Source organism: Arachis hypogaea, chromosome 9 (genome assembly GCF_003086295.3).
Source record: "Arachis hypogaea cultivar Tifrunner chromosome 9, arahy.Tifrunner.gnm2.J5K5, whole genome shotgun sequence".
Lineage (NCBI taxonomy): Eukaryota > Viridiplantae > Streptophyta > Magnoliopsida > Fabales > Fabaceae > Arachis > Arachis hypogaea.
Window position 1 is genome coordinate 112,729,757 of NC_092044.1, and position 19,937 is coordinate 112,749,693.

General features: G+C 34.2%; 4 protein-coding genes across 6 annotated transcripts; 2 read left to right on the top strand and 2 right to left on the bottom strand.

The window, feature by feature from the left end:
- The first annotated feature begins 3,023 nt into the window (after window positions 1–3,023).
- LOC112712005 (loganic acid O-methyltransferase-like) lies at window positions 3,024–6,116 on the top strand. The gene is made up of 4 exons (XM_025764771.2): window positions 3,024–3,187; window positions 3,324–3,443; window positions 4,686–5,354; window positions 5,442–6,116. The coding sequence occupies exons 1-4, from the start codon at window positions 3,068–3,070 to the stop codon at window positions 5,793–5,795; spliced, it is 1,263 nt and encodes a 420-aa protein (XP_025620556.1). The 5' UTR covers window positions 3,024–3,067; the 3' UTR covers window positions 5,796–6,116.
- Window positions 6,117–6,505: 389 nt separating this feature from the next.
- Window positions 6,506–11,053, bottom strand: LOC112712006 (vacuolar-sorting protein BRO1). Its single transcript, XM_025764772.2, has 8 exons — window positions 10,139–11,053; window positions 9,065–10,015; window positions 8,882–8,971; window positions 8,319–8,387; window positions 8,062–8,202; window positions 7,811–7,859; window positions 7,515–7,618; window positions 6,506–7,398 (listed from the first exon to the last, which is right to left on the bottom strand). The coding sequence occupies exons 1-8, from the start codon at window positions 10,820–10,822 to the stop codon at window positions 6,883–6,885; spliced, it is 2,604 nt and encodes an 867-aa protein (XP_025620557.1). The 5' UTR covers window positions 10,823–11,053; the 3' UTR covers window positions 6,506–6,882.
- Window positions 11,054–11,580: 527 nt separating this feature from the next.
- Window positions 11,581–14,032, top strand: LOC112712008 (uncharacterized). 3 transcript variants are annotated; one of them, XM_025764773.3, is made up of 3 exons: window positions 11,581–11,789; window positions 12,041–12,115; window positions 12,741–14,032. In XM_025764773.3, exon 3 carries the CDS (start codon window positions 12,800–12,802, stop codon window positions 13,799–13,801), a length of 1,002 nt encoding a protein of 333 aa, XP_025620558.1. In that variant the 5' UTR covers window positions 11,581–11,789; window positions 12,041–12,115; window positions 12,741–12,799; the 3' UTR covers window positions 13,802–14,032. The 3 variants fall into 3 exon arrangements, with proteins under 3 accessions (XP_025620558.1, XP_025620560.1, XP_025620559.1); XM_025764774.3 differs by having other exon boundaries at window positions 11,639–11,789; window positions 12,775–14,032; XM_025764775.3 differs by lacking the exon at window positions 12,041–12,115 and having other exon boundaries at window positions 11,634–11,789.
- A 544-nt stretch (window positions 14,033–14,576) lies between these two features.
- On the bottom strand, window positions 14,577–16,781 carry LOC112712009 (fruit protein pKIWI502). Its single transcript, XM_025764777.3, has 5 exons — window positions 16,008–16,781; window positions 15,322–15,421; window positions 15,134–15,229; window positions 14,944–15,024; window positions 14,577–14,811 (listed from the first exon to the last, which is right to left on the bottom strand). Exons 1-5 carry the CDS (start codon window positions 16,580–16,582, stop codon window positions 14,749–14,751), a joined length of 915 nt encoding a protein of 304 aa, XP_025620562.1. The 5' UTR covers window positions 16,583–16,781; the 3' UTR covers window positions 14,577–14,748.
- Window positions 16,782–19,937: the final 3,156 nt, after the last annotated feature.

The following is a 19,937-nucleotide window of genomic DNA, read 5'->3' on the forward strand; positions in this document are numbered from 1 at the left end:
GGATAATGTTTATTTTAATTTAAACAATACTTATTTGATTATTTTATTTAAAATATTTAGTTAAAGATTATATTCATTAAAAATTTAGAATTATATAAAACCGACTTACTAAAAAAAATAGAATAAACTAATCTATCAATTAATAAATTTTTTGTGTGGCGAAACAGGACGAATTAACTCATTTACTAGTCTTATTTATAATACATCTTAATTTTGATTTATATTAAACTTATATTTCTAATCGCATTAGGATCTGTTTAGTCACAAAACACACTAAGAAACAAAAATATTTATAGAGTATTGTTTTGGTTTTGAATATTTAGAATAAATTCTATTTTAATTTGTAAAATTTTAATTATTATATTTTTATCCAAAAATATTTAAAAATAGTATCGGTGTTATTCTACTATGAAATTTTTTTTTACATTATTAATTTTAAAAAAAAATTAATAAAAAGGAAATAAGAAAATAAAATTTAATATTGTTAAGAGAATAAATATGTAAGAAGGAATTGAGTAAATATAATTTTAACAATATATTAATTTTATTAAGTATTAATAAAACAATTAATAATAAAATAATATTAATCTTATTTTAAATATTTTAAGATAAAAATAAGATAATTAAAATATTAAAAATTAAAATAGAATTCATCTAAATATTAGAAAACAGCATCCAACATCTATAGCACCGCCAGCACGTTATCCAACATCTGTAGCAGTGTAGCACCGCCACCGACGCTGGCGCGGTGGCACCTGTGACGTGGCAAGATTCATGCATCGGACTCAATTGGAGTTTGAGATTTGATACCAAGTAATTATGAAAGAGATAAAGACAACGCATACAAAAAGCCTTATTGACAGTAATAAATAGTTACTATTCACACATCTAATATTCTTAATATTCATATAAAATATATGTATTTAGATTGTTTTTTTAATTAGTATAGTAATTAATTGTTGTTAACAAAAGCACTAATATTAAATAATAACGTTTACTATAAAAAAATATACTGCAGGCATCACGAAATTGTACCAATAATAAGTGTTTTGAAATCAGTTATGGTAAAACTTTTAACCTTTTAAAAAAATTAATACAGCACAAAACATTGAAAATTTTACAGTTTGATAAATACTTCGATAAAAATTTTATAACTATCTTTATATAAAGATATTTTTTATAATAATTAAATGGTACATTCTTAAGAAGTTTTTGATATTTTCGTAAAAAAATATTTTTAATATCTTTATTAGAATAGGTATATATATTCTCAAGAAATTAACTTAGTAAAAATAAAAAATTGCAGTATATACAAATAAAAATAATGAAGTTTTAAATTTTAAAATAACAGATATCATATATATATATATATATATATATATATATATATATATATATATATATATATATATATATATAGGGATAACAACAGTCAATAACAAAAAATTGATAAAATAAATAAGTCTCTTAAATAGACAATAAAAATTATGAATAATATAAATATAATAGACTATATTTTAGGTTTATTAAATATAAATAAATTTAATTAATTTAAAATTAAAATTAAATTTTTAATCTATTATTTAGATTATTTAAAAAAGCATTGTTCAATTGTTTTTTGATATTTTCTCTTTAACAAAATAGCAACGCACTCAATAATACGTTAATTTAAAATTTATTATTTATATTATTTACAAAAGTATTTTTTACCTAAAAAAACCGTAATACTTAACACTATAATTTCCGCAGCCGGCGGCTGTTGACAATGAAATTACTTGCTAGCATGTCTGACTTCCAGTAACGTCCATGGCTCTTCACTCTCATTAATTTAAGGATACACAATGTTATCAGTAGAAAAAAGTTATTAAACACTTAATAAATATGTTTTAAATTTAGAATTTATAATTTTTTATATAATTATTTAGTTGCTAATTTTAATACGTGTTTTTAGTTAATTTTTTTATTAACAAAGCATATACATGCATGCAGTAATTTCACGTTAATTAAAATTAATGTGTTGATAAACGTTCTTTTTCCTAACCAATAATGTTCGGATTTGAACATTAAGACATTGAAAAGTTGACCTGTTAGTATGATCTTTAATATTTGACCGTCTGTTGAATTGAAAAAGAAGGTAGTAAGTATTTTACAAATGATATTTTATGATGAGAAATTCATGGCAAACCATCAAACTAGCCTAGCGGTTATTGAACGTGGTTGAAATTGCGATGTATGTTTTTACTTTTTAATATGAATTTTCATTCATTAATTCCTTAAACTCCTAAAAAAATGCAATCATGTTTTAATATGTTTATTATCCAACTCATTTTTAATATATTTTAACCTATATTTTATACATATATTTAATTTGATAGCTATTTTTTAATAATATTCATAGCATGATTGTATAAATAATATGTGAATTATATGTGCGACATTTTTGACAAAGAAGATGACAAATAAATGTTTCTCCTAGCCTCCTTCTACACATGCAATGCAAGTTGGCACGTGGTTAAGATGGCTTTTAGTTTAACTGTACAGGTAGATTTTGAAGATGGTAAATACAATTTCCCGGCAAATTAAGATGAAAACTCAGGTGCAATCGATTTCATGTGAAGTTGATAGTTGAGAGTCGTTAGATAAAAATTTAGTCAAATCAGTCAAATCATCTAACGATTCTCGATTATCAACTTCACGTGAAGTCGACTGTACCTGAATTTTCACTGCAAATAAAATAATATTGAGTAAAATAAAAACTCTCTTACAGTTAATGTAAAATTGATAATTAATAATTTTAGATAATAATTTAATCAAAGTTGTTAAATCATCTAATGATTATCAATTATCAACTTTACATCATTTTTACCAGTGAATAATATAAATTGTTAACTTCTTGATGGTTGTTCAACTTTGTACGGTGTTAATTTTAATGCAATTAATTAATGATTATGATTAATTTGCTGCTAGGGTCTATATATACGAGACACTTGTGGTGAAGCTACTTCATCTTCAAATCCATTACTTGTTATACACATCATTGTTAGTTACGTTGTTGCACCACACAACAATGACGAGTCTCATGATAAACCACCCTATTAATTCCATGGCAAGTAGTGTTATTAGGACACTTTCACAATCACAACATATGCAACTTCCAATGTTACGCCCTACTAGGATGCATGCCTTGGTGAGTTAATTATAGATTTTCTTATAATAATTAACATAAATTGTTTACATTGTTTTTATTTAATTTGGTCATCGAAGATGCATGTATATGTGTTTGATATTTTGTGTTTTATTTTGGATATGGCCATCATCATCAGGCCATTAAAAGTGATCTTGAGATAATGAGGCAGCAGATGGTGGTGGTGGATGATGATGAATCATATGCAATGAAAGGAGGCGAGGGTCCTCACAGTTATGCCAAAAACTCCATTATTCAGGTAATTAATAATAAGCTAATTAATTAATAAATTTAATTTTAATATACTATTAATGTAAAATTATTTTATACGTGTCACATTGTAAAAATAACTATTTTTTATATTAATGGCGTGAATAATCATATAAGAGACGGTTATAGTTGTACGATTATGTACATTAAAATTAAACTCTTAACTAATATGTATGCATCTAATAAGTACGTGTTATATATTTACGATTCTTCGTGTTCATTTTAGTTTCTGACATATCTTGATATCCCTGATTGTTTCCTTTGGATTTTGGCTTTACATTAAAGGAATTAAAGTGCTTTTCTTAGATAGTTAACAAGTTGATTGACATTAAATTCATATATATATATATATATATATATATATCTTTTTCATAATTGATAAGACCAATATAATTTCTCATAACTTAATGCATGGCACCAATAATAGTATATTAACATTATCAGACATGGTATACCATCAATATATATATGGGAACACGATAGGTTCAAAGGAAAGAAAAATCTAGATACGGATGGAGTAAGATATAAAACAATAAATGCATATAATATAAAATTATTATGAAAAAACAAAACTATATGATATTTTAATATGAGATTATTATCTTGATGACTAAAAAAAGAAAAAAACTATATATTATATAAAAAGATATCCCGTGACATTTTAAATCTTGTCATACACTATATGTATAATAAAATGCATTTATTTATTTATAACGATAATATAACCTCTATTTTTATTTGTAGTTGAGCTCCTAATTTCATATCTCAAAATGTTAATGGATCAACATTTTTAGTAGAAAGCATATTGATTAGTGTAGCTCATTTGATTAAGCACAAATATTAAGAGCTTAACATACAAAGAAAAAATATAACCTCTTAATATTTGTGTTTAATATAGAATTCATTTTTTTACACATTTTAATAAAACCTCCTATCAAATTCTATTTTATTCCTCTAGATAATACCATCTTAATTAAGAGTTATTTTATTAAACTCTATATCTAGAAAATATACATCATTGATATTGGATAATCATTATTAGTTTTATTATAGATAAATAAATTATACATAAAATATTTTATATGAAGATAATAAATAAAATATTCACACGTATTATATTAAACAATTTAACTAAATATATTAAATCAACTAACAGTTTTGAACTATTTTTTTAATGAATTCAATTTATAGTTACAAAATAAATCCGAAATGTATGTTTATTTGATTGCAGAAAGGTTTGATTGATGGCAGTAAAAGATTGATCCATGAAGCCATATCACAAAGCTTTGATCCAAAAGAACATGTTCATGGAAATGATGAACCATCAAAACCAATTTGCATAGCAGACTTAGGATGCTCAACAGGACCAAACACATTCTTTGCAATGCAAACCATAACTGAAGCAATACAACAACAATTCCAATCACATGGTCTTGCTTCTCAAATCCCAGACATCCAAGTTCTCTTCAATGATCAAGTCTCAAATGACTTCAACACACTCTTCAAGAACCTTCCCCAACAAAGAATCTATTATGCAACCGCAGTTCCTGGCTCTTTCTGTGGACGCTTGTTTCCAAAACAAGCACTTCATTTGGTTCACTCTTCTGCAGCACTTTGCTGGCTCTCTAAGCTCCCCAGTGAGATCACAGACCCAGATTCTAGTGCTTGTAACAAAGGGAGGATTCATTACACTGATGCACCTAAGGAAGTGGCAGAAGCTTATGCAACTCAGTATAGCAAAGACATGGGGAATTTCCTCCATGCTAGAGCTCAAGAACTTGTGGAAAATGGGCTAATGCTACTTCAGTTTCCTGTGTCTAATGTTCTTCTTGATTCAGATGTAGACCCTGCTAAAGTTTTTGAACTCATTGGAACTTGCCTTGTGGATATGGCCAAAGTGGTAAGAAGAATTAGTAAATAGTAAACCTTTTGTTACATATCTTGAAGAGTGAAAAACAAATTCATTGATTAATTATCATTAATGCAGGGAGTGATTAGTGAAGAAAAAGTGGATTCATTCAATGTGCCTTTGATATACCCTTCTGTTAAGGCTGTGAAGGAAATTCTTAGAGGATGTGATGAATGTTTTAGCATTGAGTGGATGGAAATATTGGAATTCAAGAACATGGTGTCATTGCCAACTGTGCAAATATTTATTTCATGGTTCAGAGCTGCGCTGCAAGGGATGATTGAGAAACACTTTGGAGCAGAAATAGTTGATGAGCTTTTTGAACGCTTTGCCGAGAAAGTTAAGGAATTTCCAGACATCATGGACACAGATAAACTAAAACTTGATGTGCTGTTCGTTCTTCTCAGGAGAAAGAATAAGCCAAGGCCATAGGCTGTGTTATTCAATGTGAACATCATCAGGTTTAATTAGTAAATGGGGATATAATAAAGAGTTGGTTCCATTATTGTACTATTAATTATCTTAAACTGGATATTAATGCTATATTTGAATTTTGCTTAAATATCTAATGGTTTATTAGAGGTTCAAATTTTGTATTAAGTCAATAACAGATCAGAGTGGCTAATGATGTTTACTTGCAATTTTCAACTTCCAACTCTCCGGTGCCGTTAAATATATGTCATAAAATATACAAAACGTAGATAATACATGACTAGTTGATCAAATACGCGATTATTTGTCGTTTATGTTATAAAATATTAAGAATAGTAATAATAAAAGTATGCTAATGAAAAACATTATTAAAATTTAGTATCACACATAAAATTAATAGTTATAGTTGTCTTATATTTCAGCGATAATGAATGTTATTTAATATTTACCACCATCTTATTCTTCACAACCGGGTAAACCGTGACTATCCACAAGTACCAAAATATTCATGGCTTGATGCGCACAACCCCAAGAACCAGATGAACTTTTAATTAAACAGGGTTCAAATAAGATGTTCCCCTTAACAACATAATTTCTTTTTTAATCCCCTTGTATTTCTTGTACGTCTTACAATCCAACAATTTCCTTTGTTGAGTTTACGGAAATCTACAACATAAAAGTTCACAAGGGACAAACCACATAGTACATTCTTTTAGGGACAAACAATCCCGAGCATGATACTGCTCATCACCATAAAAGAGGGTAAGAAATCTTTGAATATGTAGTGATACAAGTATATGTTTTCTGACGAGTTGGCATGTATAGATGGGGGAACCCCACTCTGCATAAAGTAGAAAATTGGAAATAAACCAACTGTACTTACAACATTTTTTGTATAAACTATTCACAAACCAATGACAATGCAAACTAACAAAATACAAATCCAGAAACGACCCAAAAAATACACATCGATGCTCCACGCTGGTCTAAAGCTTTAAGATAACAGGTATATCTAAATCCGATTTGTTGAGGAGATAGCTGATGGAAAGAATAATCTCTCTTATTATAGAAGACAGTTGGATTAACACTATTGCTGCTTATAGTATCCACCTTGATGAGGTGGAGGGTATGGAGATGGAACGGTATATGGAGGCCTGGGAACAGAACCAGGTTGCTGAGCTGGCGCATTATAGTATGGACCACGCCATCCAGGATATGCAGGTTGGCCATACTCTGCTGGTGCCTGCTGATGAACCTGATGGGGTTGGTATGGAGCGGCAGAAGTTGGTGGAATGTGGTATGGAGGCGGAGGCTGATGCGCTGCTGAACCATATGAGGGAGGGGGATGTCCGTAGGAAGAAACCGGAGGCTGCTCAGGTGGTTGATAATAAGGTGTTTGGGGACGAGGATCTGTTTGTTGTGTACTGGGTCTTTGGTTTTGGCTTCCAACTGGTGGGTAGCTACTACTAAAAGCACCTGAGCTTTTATCTTGGAAACTCAGACCAGCCACTTGTCTTTGAACATCTTCAATCATTTCTCTGCACTGGATGTTCCTTGTCATTACGAAGTCATTACTCTGCTGCTTTACATTTGTGATCGCATCCTATCGAACAGAAATTTGCATAAATAGCAAGTACTTGTTTTCAACCATATATTTAATCATACTCAGATAATTTCTTGCATAATAGAATTCAATCAACATAGTTGATAAGTTCTAACCTGCAGAGTAACATAGAATTTTAACCCTTCATTAATGTTGTCTTTTATCTCTCGAAACTTGGCTATGGCAGCTTCAATCTGCTTGTAGCATTTTTCACGTGAAGCTGAGATATTACAAGGAAACCATGAAAACATCAACCATCAGACAAGTAGGGTGACTACACCAAAAAAAAAAAAAAGAAAGGGTAGCATTCTGTATGAAATAATAAGAGACAATTTTCTGTTGCTGGTTAATATTCAGTTGTGTACATTAAAATCAGATTCAATATTGAGGAGAACAACCAAATACGATATACCTTTGTAGTCTTCAAGATTGAAGAGAGCCGAGAATTCATCATTCTGAGCCTGTAAACAGAAGCAAATGGTTGTTAGAATCACATGATTGAAGATTGTTGCTTGCTCACAATAATCAATGTAGTAAGTAAAAAAGGAACCCCAGAAAATTTTGTGCTAAAAAAAAATCCACCAAGACAGTTTGGGAAATATTTCTCTTCAAAAGTTCTAATATGCATCAATTCTTTTTAAGTGAGCACACATAATGCAATACCTGGATCTGCATCAACAGTTGCTCCTGTGCCTCAATATTTTGAGCTATTTCTTCACAAATATGATCATATTTTGCTATTTCCTTCTTAAAGAGATCCTCATGAGAGCCAGTGGATGTCATCAACTTTGGTAATATATCATCCTGAAGATATTTTTAGAAATATAAGCAAAGATAACTAGTACATGTTATAGGTTAATGAACCGCGGATTACATAGGATGGAAAAAAATTCCACAAGCGGCATCCTAATCAGGTGTACCTTTCTTTTCATCTCTTTAAGCATGTCTTCAAGACCAGCCCTTTGGGCTCCAAGAGTTTCTAGTTGCCTCTGAAATAGCGAGCACAAAATTTGATAAGAATTATAAACACATCTAATGACAATGTTGTAGTCATTTTTTAACATTATAACCCTATGAAACAATTAGAACATATATTATTAATATTCCTTTTGTAAACTGAAATCCCTTTTCCTACTGCTAACTCTAATCAAAATTCCATTCCATTTCACATCTCAAATTTTCCTCCTGAATTTTCTAGCTTTAGTAAGGTTTCTTAATTATGACTGTACTTGGAAGAAAGCTATTCAGTGCTCAGTACATTGTCCCACGATATGACACAGATAGGATGAACTGAAGAACTGTAAAACAAAAATATTACTGAAATTGTATAGCAAAAAATCTGTCACATATCCAGAAAATTCTAAGAGAAAAATAACAGTTATATAAATTATTGATTCAAGAACTGGTAGTCAATCTTATTCTTTGAAAATCATAATATAACAATCATAAAATAACCATAAGGGGGCCAAAAACAGCAACTAACCAGGCTCTGCTTGAGAGATCCCACAATAGCATCTTCATTTTGATCTAAAGACATAATCGGCCTTGCCAAGGTTGGAAGTGCGGATTCAATCTGGTAAAGTACATAGGAAGTTCAATGACTGAACAACATGTCCTAGCCACACCAAGAGCCAAATGAATCATAACAAATAGTACAACAATTTACCGGGCGGGCATCAAGGATTGACATGAATGCCGAATTTTCTCTAACCGAACGCTCAATTCGACCATCACTTTCAGCAGCTTGCTTCAAGTTACCTGCAAACCTGTTCAGCCTATCCTGCAAGTTCTTTGTCAAAGTGCTTGATTGAGGTCTAGTCCATTTTGTCCCAAACTGGCTTCTAAATTGAGAATCTTCTCTTGCTTCCTTTTGCAACAGCTCCTCAGTCTGGACCAATAGTTCTTGATTCACCCTCCTTAGGTCCCTCAGTTGCTGCAACTCTGCTTCCAAGCCAGCAGGTCCCCCACTGATCTGCACAGCCTCCACATCTTCTTTGAGACTTGTTGGAAGAGTAAAATTTCCTTCCAAAGCAAGAATAGAATCCGGAAGTTCCATTTCCTTGAGCCTAACTCGTGTTAGCTCACTAGCTTGCTGTAGCTTCTCAGCCTGCATTCTTATAATGTCATCTACCATTTCAGTATACCTGGAGAGTGCCTTTGTACTGCTGTCAGGTACAAGGCTAGCAAACATCTTCTCTTTGCTTGCATCCAGCACCTCACTCATTGCCATTGGCTTCACCATAGAAAATGCTGCAAGAGGTGGTAGGGAACTGGGAGAAGGAACTCTCATGAGGTAAACCCTGTCGTTCTCCTTGACAGCCCTTTCCAGGTTTCGGTTAATATTGGCCTCTAACTTGCCAATTGCATCGAGAATCTGTGCTGCAGCACCCTTTGAATTTTTCTTCGCCTCAGTTAGCACGTTAATGGCACTCCTGAGTCGCGCAATCTCCTCTGCTATTTCTTCTTTTTCATGTAGCTCCAATCCATACCTAAAGCAAGCTTCAGCATAGAACAAAGCCGATTTCAGCTGGACATGCGCTATCCACGACTTATCAAAATGTGTGTTTAAAGGTGCAACATTCAATGCAGCTAAAGCTTCCTCATAATACAGCCCAACCTACAGCATCCAATTACAAGTTCAAATAATTAGCTTCATCAGCTTATATTCCTAAAACAAAATCAATTAGAATTTCAGAAGTTCAATCAAAGCAAAAACAGCAAAACCAAAAACTGAACGGACCTGCCTAGAGATCTTGGAACAAACACCTGGTGTGCTTCCTTTGGCGATACTGTTCTCAAAGACGCACTCTTGAGCCTGAGCTAGCATCAGCTTCTCAAGCATCCCAGCGCACTCCCCCGAGATGTCCACGGTGGCGGATCCTCCAATGGAGGCTTTCATGGACGCATTATCCCTCAAATAAGCAAACGCCCCCGCGGCTGCGATAAACGCATGCGAGGCCTGGCGACGGCCGTCCACGGTGTTGCGATCATACGAAAGCCCAATTTGGCTGTACACTGCTCCCAAATTGAAGAGTACGGAGGCCTTCTCGAGATGGATGTTCTGCTGGGAAGACTTCTGCTTGGGCTTGAAGGCGTCGAACCAGACGAAGGTGAGGGCGTTGACGTGCGCCGGGTCGGGGGAGATTGGGAATCGGGTCTCAACGAGGCAGAGGGCTCTGAAGTAGGACTGGAGGAGGTCGCGGCGGGAAGGGAGGGAGGGATCGGAGTGGCGCTCGATGTCAGCGCGTTGCTGCTTTAGGGTTTGGAGATCGTCTTCGAGGTTCTGGGCCTCACGCTCGGAGTAGTTGAATGCGATGTAGTTGCGTAGAGGGCGGTACAGGTCGACGGAATTAGTCTTCTTCTCGAAAATTGCGAGCATGATGTTGGTGGCTCCCGCGGCGGAGGACGACGGCGTCGCGGCCATCGGGAAAGAGAGAAATGCGACTGGTTTGGGTTTGGGATTTGGGTGTAGAGTAGATGTTTCTCTCTCTCTACCGTTTCGTTAAATCTCTGCTGTCCTTAGTTGTTAAGTTATGAGCTCAGTTTTCTTTCTCTCATTTTTCTTGTAAAATAAATTTATATATTACTTTCTATATTTATTTCTATTACATAAATCTACAGGCAAAAATCGATTAAATGCAAATATTCTAAACACGAATATATATGTCTTGCGTATGATATCAAATAATCAATTTGATATAAGGATTCTTACTTAAATGCTGTAATTTTTTTACATGAAAACTTTTAGAATAAATATTTAAATCGGTTCCTAATTAATTTTAAACTGACATTTTACTTTTTAATAAAATTTTTAATATACATATTAAATAAATAAATTTTAATAAGATAATAAAATTTTTAAAAAATATTATTAAAAGACAAACTAATTCTCTTACTAACAAAATTGGTATAAAAAGTATAATTACTCTTGTAGCTAATTGTTTAGTTAAAAATATTAGAACTAATATGTATAAATATATACGATTATATATGAACCAATTTAATAATTAATTTTTAGTGTTCACAAACTATCTGGAAATTTTTTATTTTTAACTAATCATCATGAACTTCACATAACTCCGGGTTAATAGTCAATTTACTAAAAGTTGTACACTCACGGACACGGTAAATAAGTAATAACTAATCTAATACGCGTAGAGAGAACCCGGTTCGGTTCAAGAAAAGAGAAAGAAGGATAATCACTATTAAATAATTAATTAATGTATTAAGGTATTACAGTAGGGTATAAATAGAGTGCAGGCAAAGGCACGCAGCATAGCATCCCATCTGTTCGTCGATCCTCTTTCTTGAAGGAGCGGAGCAACCCTCTTCGCTGCGGCAACTCCTACCCCAACCCTAACCACTCCTCCCCGATTCGCTTCTTTGCTTAGGTACTAATTCCTTTCCTCTTCAATTTCATTTCTTTTACATCCTCTCTCTATTAGGGTTTCTTGCTACGAATTTATATTGGGTATTTTTTCGCGATCGGTTTAATTAGGGCTTTATTGGCATCATATGATTTAGGGTTCTCTTGGTACTTTTCTTTCCTCTTGGTATAATTTTATTTAGGGTTTGTAGTGTCTGGTTTTAAATTGTTGGGATTTGCATTTCAACGAAAGGCATATCTTTTTATTTGATGCAGATAGAGCGTAATTGCTTAGTGCTGAATTTGGGGTTTGATTGCTGCTAGGTGGATTTTTCTTCTTCCACACATAAGGTAAGAAAAGGAAAGGGAGAGTATTAATGAGTTACTATCTGTCTTTGAACTGTTGAATTGTTTGATTCGTTTGATGATAGGGATAGGGATATGAGCAAAGACATGTACAAGATTTAGATTCTCTATTTGATATCATTTCAATTTCTATGAATCTCCTCAGTAATTCTTCCCAGTGCAGAAAATAGTTTTCAGTTTTCTCCAGCGAACTGTTTCCTATGTAATTTTGTTTACGCCATTGAATCTTAGCCTTGCCCCACATCCATGAGCATCTGTATTTCTGGGTACGTCTTTCTAAGTGGGTAAGGGAGAATAATGCATACTAGGTATGAAGATGTGATGATTTTATTATTGTTATTATTCCCAAAGTTTTCGGCATCCATTTTATTTTTTCCATATGATAGGTATAAAGATGTGGCACGCTGTTGCTATTGTTGCTTTGTTGTGTTGGTCTTGCGATTTCTGCATATCTTTTTTTATCACAGAACAAATGTTCAGTAGATTTTGACTGGATACTAATCTGGGGATTGTAATGTTTTGTATCATAGGGTGTTTGTCCTTTTTCATTCTATTCAAATTATGACTTGATTTGGTTCTATAACTAACTTTGATTTTTCTCTTCTGTGAGATGCACTTCCGGTCATCATTTTGCCAAAATGCAGTTTTTGAGTTGGGTTTTATATATAAATGGACACCAAACGATTCATCCAGCTGGTTGAGGAGAAGAAGAAGAAAATTATGGAGAGAAAGGAAGCTCCCTTGAAGTGGGAGCAGAAGCTGGAAGCTGCTGCAAAGGCCAAGGCTGAAGCTGAAGCTAAAGAGAGGAGGCTGAAGGCTGCAAAACATAAGAAAAGATCAGGATCCGACAGTGACAGTGATTATGACACTGATGATGAGGGTAAGAAGACCAGTAAAAGATCTCATAGGAAGCACAGGAAGCATTCTCATCATGACTCTGACCATGAGAAAAGGAAAGACAAAAGCTCCAAGCGCAGGGCTAAGAGACGGTCCTCAGAATCTAGTGATTTTAGTAGTGATGAATCTGAGAGCATCTCTGACGAAGAGAGGAGAAGAAAGAAGAATCACAAGAAGCTAAAACATCGACGATCAAAATCAGATTCAAGTGATTCTGATTCTTCTGCTGATGAAATTAGCAAGAGGAAAAGGCATCACAAAAGGCATCGCCATTCAAAACATAGTGAATCAGACTTCTCTACTGATGAAGAAGACAGTCCAGTTCGTAGAAGAGGTCATGGAAAGCATCACAGACGACACCGACGATCAGAACCTGGTGATTCTGACTCATCAAGTCATGATGCTCATCGTAAGAGAAGCCACAAAAGGAACCATAAACATCACAAGCGATCGCATAATGTGGAGTTGAGATCATCCGATTCTGATGATCCCAGCCATGGGCGAAGAAGCAGGTCACTGGGGAAGTACTCAGACGAAGATTCTGAAGTAGAAAGAAAAAGATCAACACACAAGAAGCCCAACCACCAACCCCATCAGTCACATGACAAACATCAGCACTACTTAGATGAGGAGAAAAATCATTCCCATCAGCGCTCGCCAAAAGTAAATGGAGACCATGAAGAGGGTTTAGAGCAAACTGAAACTGATGAAAAGGATGGTGCTGATAGTGGAAGCGGAGCTATGATTGAGAATAACGATGATCAAATTGTTTGATTTAAGCATCGATGTTCTGTTGTTATTTTTTTAGGCGGTGACTATCCATCATTCCATTTCGAGTTAAACAATTTCATTATCATGGGTTGATGTTTGTTGACTAAAACTGAACATGGAAATTCCATTAGGGATATTGGTTTGTTGTACTACATTGATCTTTTATTTGATTCACCTGGAAGCAGCTTACATTTTAATGTTATCCCCTAAGGCACTTTGGTGGGATTTTTATGATTCTCTTTCTCTTGCTAATCCTGATTTATGACTAATATCTATTTGTTAATCCGTCAAATACCATCCTCAATCAAACAAGATATCTGTTTGTTAACTGATTATCCGATTAAAACAACAGGCTTTTTTACTTCACAGTATGTCTCAATTTGACAAGTCAAGGATTAATCTGTCATAGATCAAAACTATTTTATGATTTATTGTTGGCCAATGAACTGTTATATGCACAAAGCAGAATACAAACTTTCAACATGTATTTAATCGAACTAGTGAACTAATCAGTAGACCAATCCAAAGTTATATCATAACTTCATGAAATATAGTACAGCTTCCCTTCTGTTTTCCATTTGTACTCCAGCTTTTAGGGTATCCCGTCTGTTAATTTTGATTTTGGGTTTGAAGGAAAATGAAAACGCCTTGTGTAAAATGAATTAATTTTTTACGCTTAATCTAAGTGTAAAAATAATTTGTGGTCAAACTTGAACAACTGTGGTAAGGTTATACCTAATACCTATGTTCCAACTTAACTATTTAAGAAGCGATCAAGAGCTGGAAATTCCATATTGGCTCAATTCCAAAATTGTTTATTCTTTTACAGAATTACAGTCTAAGCTGGGATGAGATTTACTTGACCCTCAGCAACAACAATGAATAAATAATCATACAGACGGTATATATTTTCAAAAATTGATACACAACAATGCATAAGTTCTTTTTGCTCAAAAGTTCTTCAATATCTTCTCACCTGAGACTCCATCCGCAACGAGAATAGATGTCACTTCCTGCAATAGATACATCAATTTTGAGAGACTCATGCATTAGTGTATTGCAGAGAATAAAAAAAAAGAAACAACAAAATGATCTTAACATCATGAATAACGAAACCAGTAACCCAAATACTATAGAGTACGCACCTCAGTCATCTCTTTCTGGCCACAAAGTACTGCACCAGTTGATAAAGGGTTTGATATTTGCTTCACTTTTTTAAATGCCTCCTGTGAAGGTGAATCATGTGTCAGAAAGACAAAAACACATAATCCTTTTTAAGTTTACCCTGTGAAGGTCAATCATGTGAAAATCTAATCTGATACCAGCACAACTTACCTGTACATAGCCTCTCTCCCCACTCCAACTATCATCTGGTTGAGATAACACAGGCACAATCTTCACACCAGAAGATTCCCATTCCTTAAATCTATCCTATAATATAAAATAGTATGATTGTTATTATAACAAGTTCTAACTGAAAGTCCAAGGTTTGCTTCTTTAAACCAACAAACAACTCAAGTAACCTGATAAGCCATTCTCTGAAGGTTTCTTGCCCCATAATATAGCCTTACGTCAGACCTTTGAGCAGCACCAAATCCTGACTCGACAAGCGATCGAATTGGGCTGTACACAAGGAAGTAAACATAATCAGAGTGTAAGGGAAAAATGTAGGATTAATAGAACATTGCTTTGTTGTTAATAGATATTCATCACACAATAGAAAAGGATATTAGGACAATACTCTCAGACAAGAAGAGCAAAGAAAACGTTAAAACAGACTAAAGAACATGTGAGTTCCCCAATCACCCTACAAGTCTAGTAATCTAAACTATGTTCTATCAATCACATTGAGACCAAACATGGTGCACCAAATTTCGAAACCGCCTGCCTTTCTAGTAGAAGGCAAAACTTCCAAGACTTATTAATCTAATTTAGTAAGTTACAATTGAACTGCACTTCATTGATTTGAAGATGCACTTTATTGATCTCAATCTTCAAGTTAAGCTCATTGGACAAGATTATCAAATTATCATTCTCTTTCCTCCTCCTCAAGCCATTTCTAGTCGAAATAAACAACAATGAAGTGAAATTCCACCACCACCACCAAATCAAAAATTGGAATAACTGAAGGCCAACATAATTTGAGAGAGGAAGAAAACATATTTAACAGTGGCAAATCAAAATGCCAAAATTGGGGCAAAACACTGACCTAATTCCGGAACCGGTGGCAAAGACGATGACAGTGCCGAATTTCTCCGGCGGGTCGATCCGGCTGATGTCAAACCCATTTCCCATGACCGAGCTCAGCTCCACCAAATCCCCTCTCTTCAACGCGCACAGCGCCTCCGCAGTGGACCCCTTCACGCTCTTCACCAAGAACTCGAACGCGCCACGCGCAGATGCCAGCTTCGGCGGCGATGCGATGGCAAGGAACACGGGCTTGGGCGCGTCGGGAACACGTAGCTGAAGGTACTGGCCGGCGCGTGTGTGTGACTCCACGAGATCGGGCGTGGCGGAGATGTCGACGGCGATGTGGAAGAGGGACTCAGCGGCGGGTTCCACCTCAGAGAGCGGAGCCGGGGTCCAGAGGGTGGTGTCCTGGCGGACAGCGGCGCATGTGGTGGCGGTGCGGCGATGGCGATTGTGGTGGAGGCGAGGGCGTAGGGTTAGGGTGAGGCGGCGTAAGATGGACATAGGAAAGGGAGAGGGTTGGCTAAAGTGCGCATGGGGGTGTAGGTTAAGGTTTAGGGAATGTGGGGAGTGTAAGAGAGAGAATGACATCATGTGTTTGTGCTTTTGTTATAAGTGGGAAAGTGGTGTTCGGTGTCTCGAATCAGGCGGCGCCGGAGGTGCATATGTTTAGTTGCGCCTACTTCCTCTTTTTGCTCTTCATGCTCTTCTTTCAATCCTTCAGGCTAAGATCACTGCCACGTGTCAAGCTTTTCAATTTTATATCAAAAATTATTTTTGAAATAGTTTATTCAAGTTTTTAAAAATCGTAGTATATATATTTGATAAATAAAATTAAAAATAATTTTTAGTAAGCGTGAATAATAATTGTATTTAGTAAAATAATTTTTAGAATTTGAATAGACTATAATAAATTTAAATATTTATTAATATATAATGTTATATTAATTTTTTATTGTAATAAAAAAACTAATTTTAAGAATCTCATATTTAAATATTTAAAAGCACATCTAATTTTAAAAAGTAACAAATATAAATATATTTTTTATTTACTAAACACAAAATAAAAAAATGAGTTCTGCTAGGGAGTTAGTGGAATATTTGTACAATGTGTATAATGGGCTATATGAGTTAAAAAATGAACATCGCTCATACTATCAGAATAACCATTCAGGTACTAGGGATAATAAACATCTTATGTCATAAAAACAGTCATCACAAAAGCTTAAACTGATTTTCTGATACCATGTCACAATACCATGCATCCCAAAAGCTTCCGCTGATGGAAAAAAGATAATACTAATGGTTATATTTCTAATACTGAATCGAACATCCCTAAACCATTGTACACATTATACAAATATTTCATTGGCTCCCTATACTTATTATAAAAAATATTCCCAAAAACAAAAAGAAACTACAGAAATTATTTTTTATATGGAAATAGATATGGTGTTTTGGTTGAATATTGACATTTGAAGTGTATTACAGTATTGTGGAAGTTATTCAACACGTCCCCACATGTTTCAACACGCCCCCCACGTGTTGGTCAAGATGTTGCCACGTGTCCAACACGCCCCCCACGTGTTGGCTTCCTATCTGCAAAATCCATCTATCTGTAATTACACCAAATAATTTCATTTTCAACAAAAACACCAATATTTTTTCCATATTAAGAAAATTAGCCTAGGAACTAAGCTTTACAAATATTTCTGCAGTTTTGATGCTCACAAATTTCTGACTTTTAGAGACTAATCATGTGAAAGCTAGTAAAGCTAATTTAGAAAATATATAAATAAATAATAACCAAATAAAATGAAAGGTAATAAACAATCTTAGGTTATAACCTTAGGATTTTAATGGTTGAAAAAGAGAAGAATTATATACCTCTAATTGATGGATGATTCATATTAAAAAGACTCATTTATAAATTGAGATTTTCTTTAATTCATTTCAATCAAGTCATCCAGATAGAATAACATAATATTTTTTTGAGTAGTTTTCTCCTATGTATGATAGAGAGGAGTGTGTTATCCTTTTGTCAAGAGAGAGTATTATTATAGTCTCCTTGTGAGAGAGAGAAGTTGTAATTCTCAAAGAAAGTTATTCAATTATTTTCACATTTAATACAAATTTCTAATTTTTTATCTCCATATTTTGATGTGTCATTTGTCTGGTACATAATAATAGTATCAAAGCCAAAGATTGCTGATTAATCTTTTTTTCCGCTGCGAGTTACCGTCTAAAAAAAATGGTAGCAAAGTATGAAATTCCAAAATTCAGTGGGAGTAATTTTTCCATATGAAAATTGAAGATAAAAGCCATTATGAGAAAAGACAATTGCGTGACAGCAATTGAAGGTAGACCCACTAGAATTACAGATGAAAAATGGAAGGAGATGGACAACAATGCTGTTGCAAACTTACACTTGGCATTAGCTGACTCAGTTTTATCAAGTATAGCAGAGAAAAAGACAGCAAAGGAAATTTGGGATGCTCTCACCAAATTATATGAAGTCAAGTCACTTCACAACAAGATATTCTTAAAGAGAAGACTTTATACTCTTCGAATGAGTGAGTCCACGTCGGCAACGAATCACATCAACAATCTAAATATGCTATTTTCCCAACTCTCATCGTTGGAATATACCATAGCAGAAAATGAACGTGCAGAGCTCTTACTTCAAAGTCTACCAGATTCATATGATCAGTTTATCATTAACTTAACTAATAATGTTTTGACTGATTATCTTTCTTTTGATGACATGGTTGCTGCGGTTCTTGAAGAAGAATCTAGACGCAAGAATAAAGAAGATAGATTAGAGAACACAAAACAAGCAGATGCTTTGTTGATGACAAGAGGAAGATCAATAGAGCGTGGTTCCAGTGAAAGTCAAAGTAGACCAAAGTCACAAAGTAAGAAGCAGGTCAAATGTTACAATTGTGGTAAGAGAGGGCACTTCAAGAAAGATTGTGGAATAAAAAGAGTATAGAGAAGGTTCTAGAAGGATCAAGTTCTCAAGGATGTGTTGCGAACACCTCTGGTGATGGAAAAATCCTGTATGGCGAAGCAACAATTGGTTCTAAAGGCAGCAAATAGCTCACTGATGTTTGGATTGTTGATTCAGGAGCAACATGGCACATGACTCCTCATCGTGATTGGTTTTGTACATATGAACCTGTCTTGGAAGGATCAGTGTTTATGGGAAACGATCATGCCTTAGAAATTGTTAGAATGAGTACTGTCAAAATAAAAATATTTGATGGTTCTATTCGTTCACTTCAAGGGGTAAGACATGTGAAAGGCTTGAAGAAGAATTTGTTGTCGATTGGGCAATTGGATGAACTTGGTTGTAAGACCCATATTGAAGGTGGGATCTTAAAAGTTGTTAAAGGAGCTCTTATGGTAATAAAAGCAGAAAAGATTGCAGCAAATCTATACATGCTTGTGGGAGATACTTTGCAAGAGGCAGATGCATCAGTTGCTTCAGCAAGCCAAGAAGAAATGATGATGATATGGCATTGTAAATTGGGTCACATGTCTAAACGAGGCTTGAAGATTCTTGTAGAACATAATCTCATTCCCAGGTTCAAATCGGTAAACTTACCGTTTTGTAAGCACTGCATTACAAGCAAGCAACATAGATTGAAGTTTGGTAGATCAACTGCTCAGAGCAAGCACATATTGGAGTTGATTCATTCTAATGTGTGAGAATCGCCGGAGATGTCCCTAGGAGGAGCAAAATATCTTGTATCATTTATTGATGATTACTCTAGGAGGCAATGGGTGTACCCGATCAAGAAGAAGTCAGACGTGTTTGCGAAGTTCAAAGAGTTCAAACCAAAGTTAGAACTTGAATCTGGAAAGAAGATCAAGTGTTTAAGGACAGATAATGGAGGAGAATATGTTGATGGTGATTTTCTAACATTTTGCAAGCAAGCAGGTATTC

Coding starts and splice junctions, on each gene's coding strand:
- LOC112712005 (XM_025764771.2), top strand. CDS start 3,068: ATGACGAGTCTCATGATAAACCACCCTATTAATTCCATGGCAAGTAGT. Junction 3,188..3,323: donor CTACTAGGATGCATGCCTTG/GTGAGTTAATTA, acceptor CATCATCATCAG/GCCATTAAAAGTGATCTTGA. Junction 3,444..4,685: donor CCAAAAACTCCATTATTCAG/GTAATTAATAAT, acceptor ATTTGATTGCAG/AAAGGTTTGATTGATGGCAG.
- LOC112712008 (XM_025764773.3), top strand. CDS start 12,800: ATGGACACCAAACGATTCATCCAGCTGGTTGAGGAGAAGAAGAAGAAA.
- LOC112712006 (XM_025764772.2), bottom strand. CDS start 10,822: ATGGCCGCGACGCCGTCGTCCTCCGCCGCGGGAGCCACCAACATCATG. Junction 8,388..8,881: donor GATCTCTCAAGCAGAGCCTG/GTTAGTTGCTGT, acceptor TCGCTATTTCAG/AGGCAACTAGAAACTCTTGG. Junction 7,399..7,514: donor AATTCTATGTTACTCTGCAG/GTTAGAACTTAT, acceptor TCTGTTCGATAG/GATGCGATCACAAATGTAAA.
- LOC112712009 (XM_025764777.3), bottom strand. CDS start 16,582: ATGATGTCATTCTCTCTCTTACACTCCCCACATTCCCTAAACCTTAAC. Junction 15,422..16,007: donor GCCACCGGTTCCGGAATTAG/GTCAGTGTTTTG, acceptor CCTTGTGTACAG/CCCAATTCGATCGCTTGTCG. Junction 14,812..14,943: donor GCCAGAAAGAGATGACTGAG/GTGCGTACTCTA, acceptor TATCTATTGCAG/GAAGTGACATCTATTCTCGT.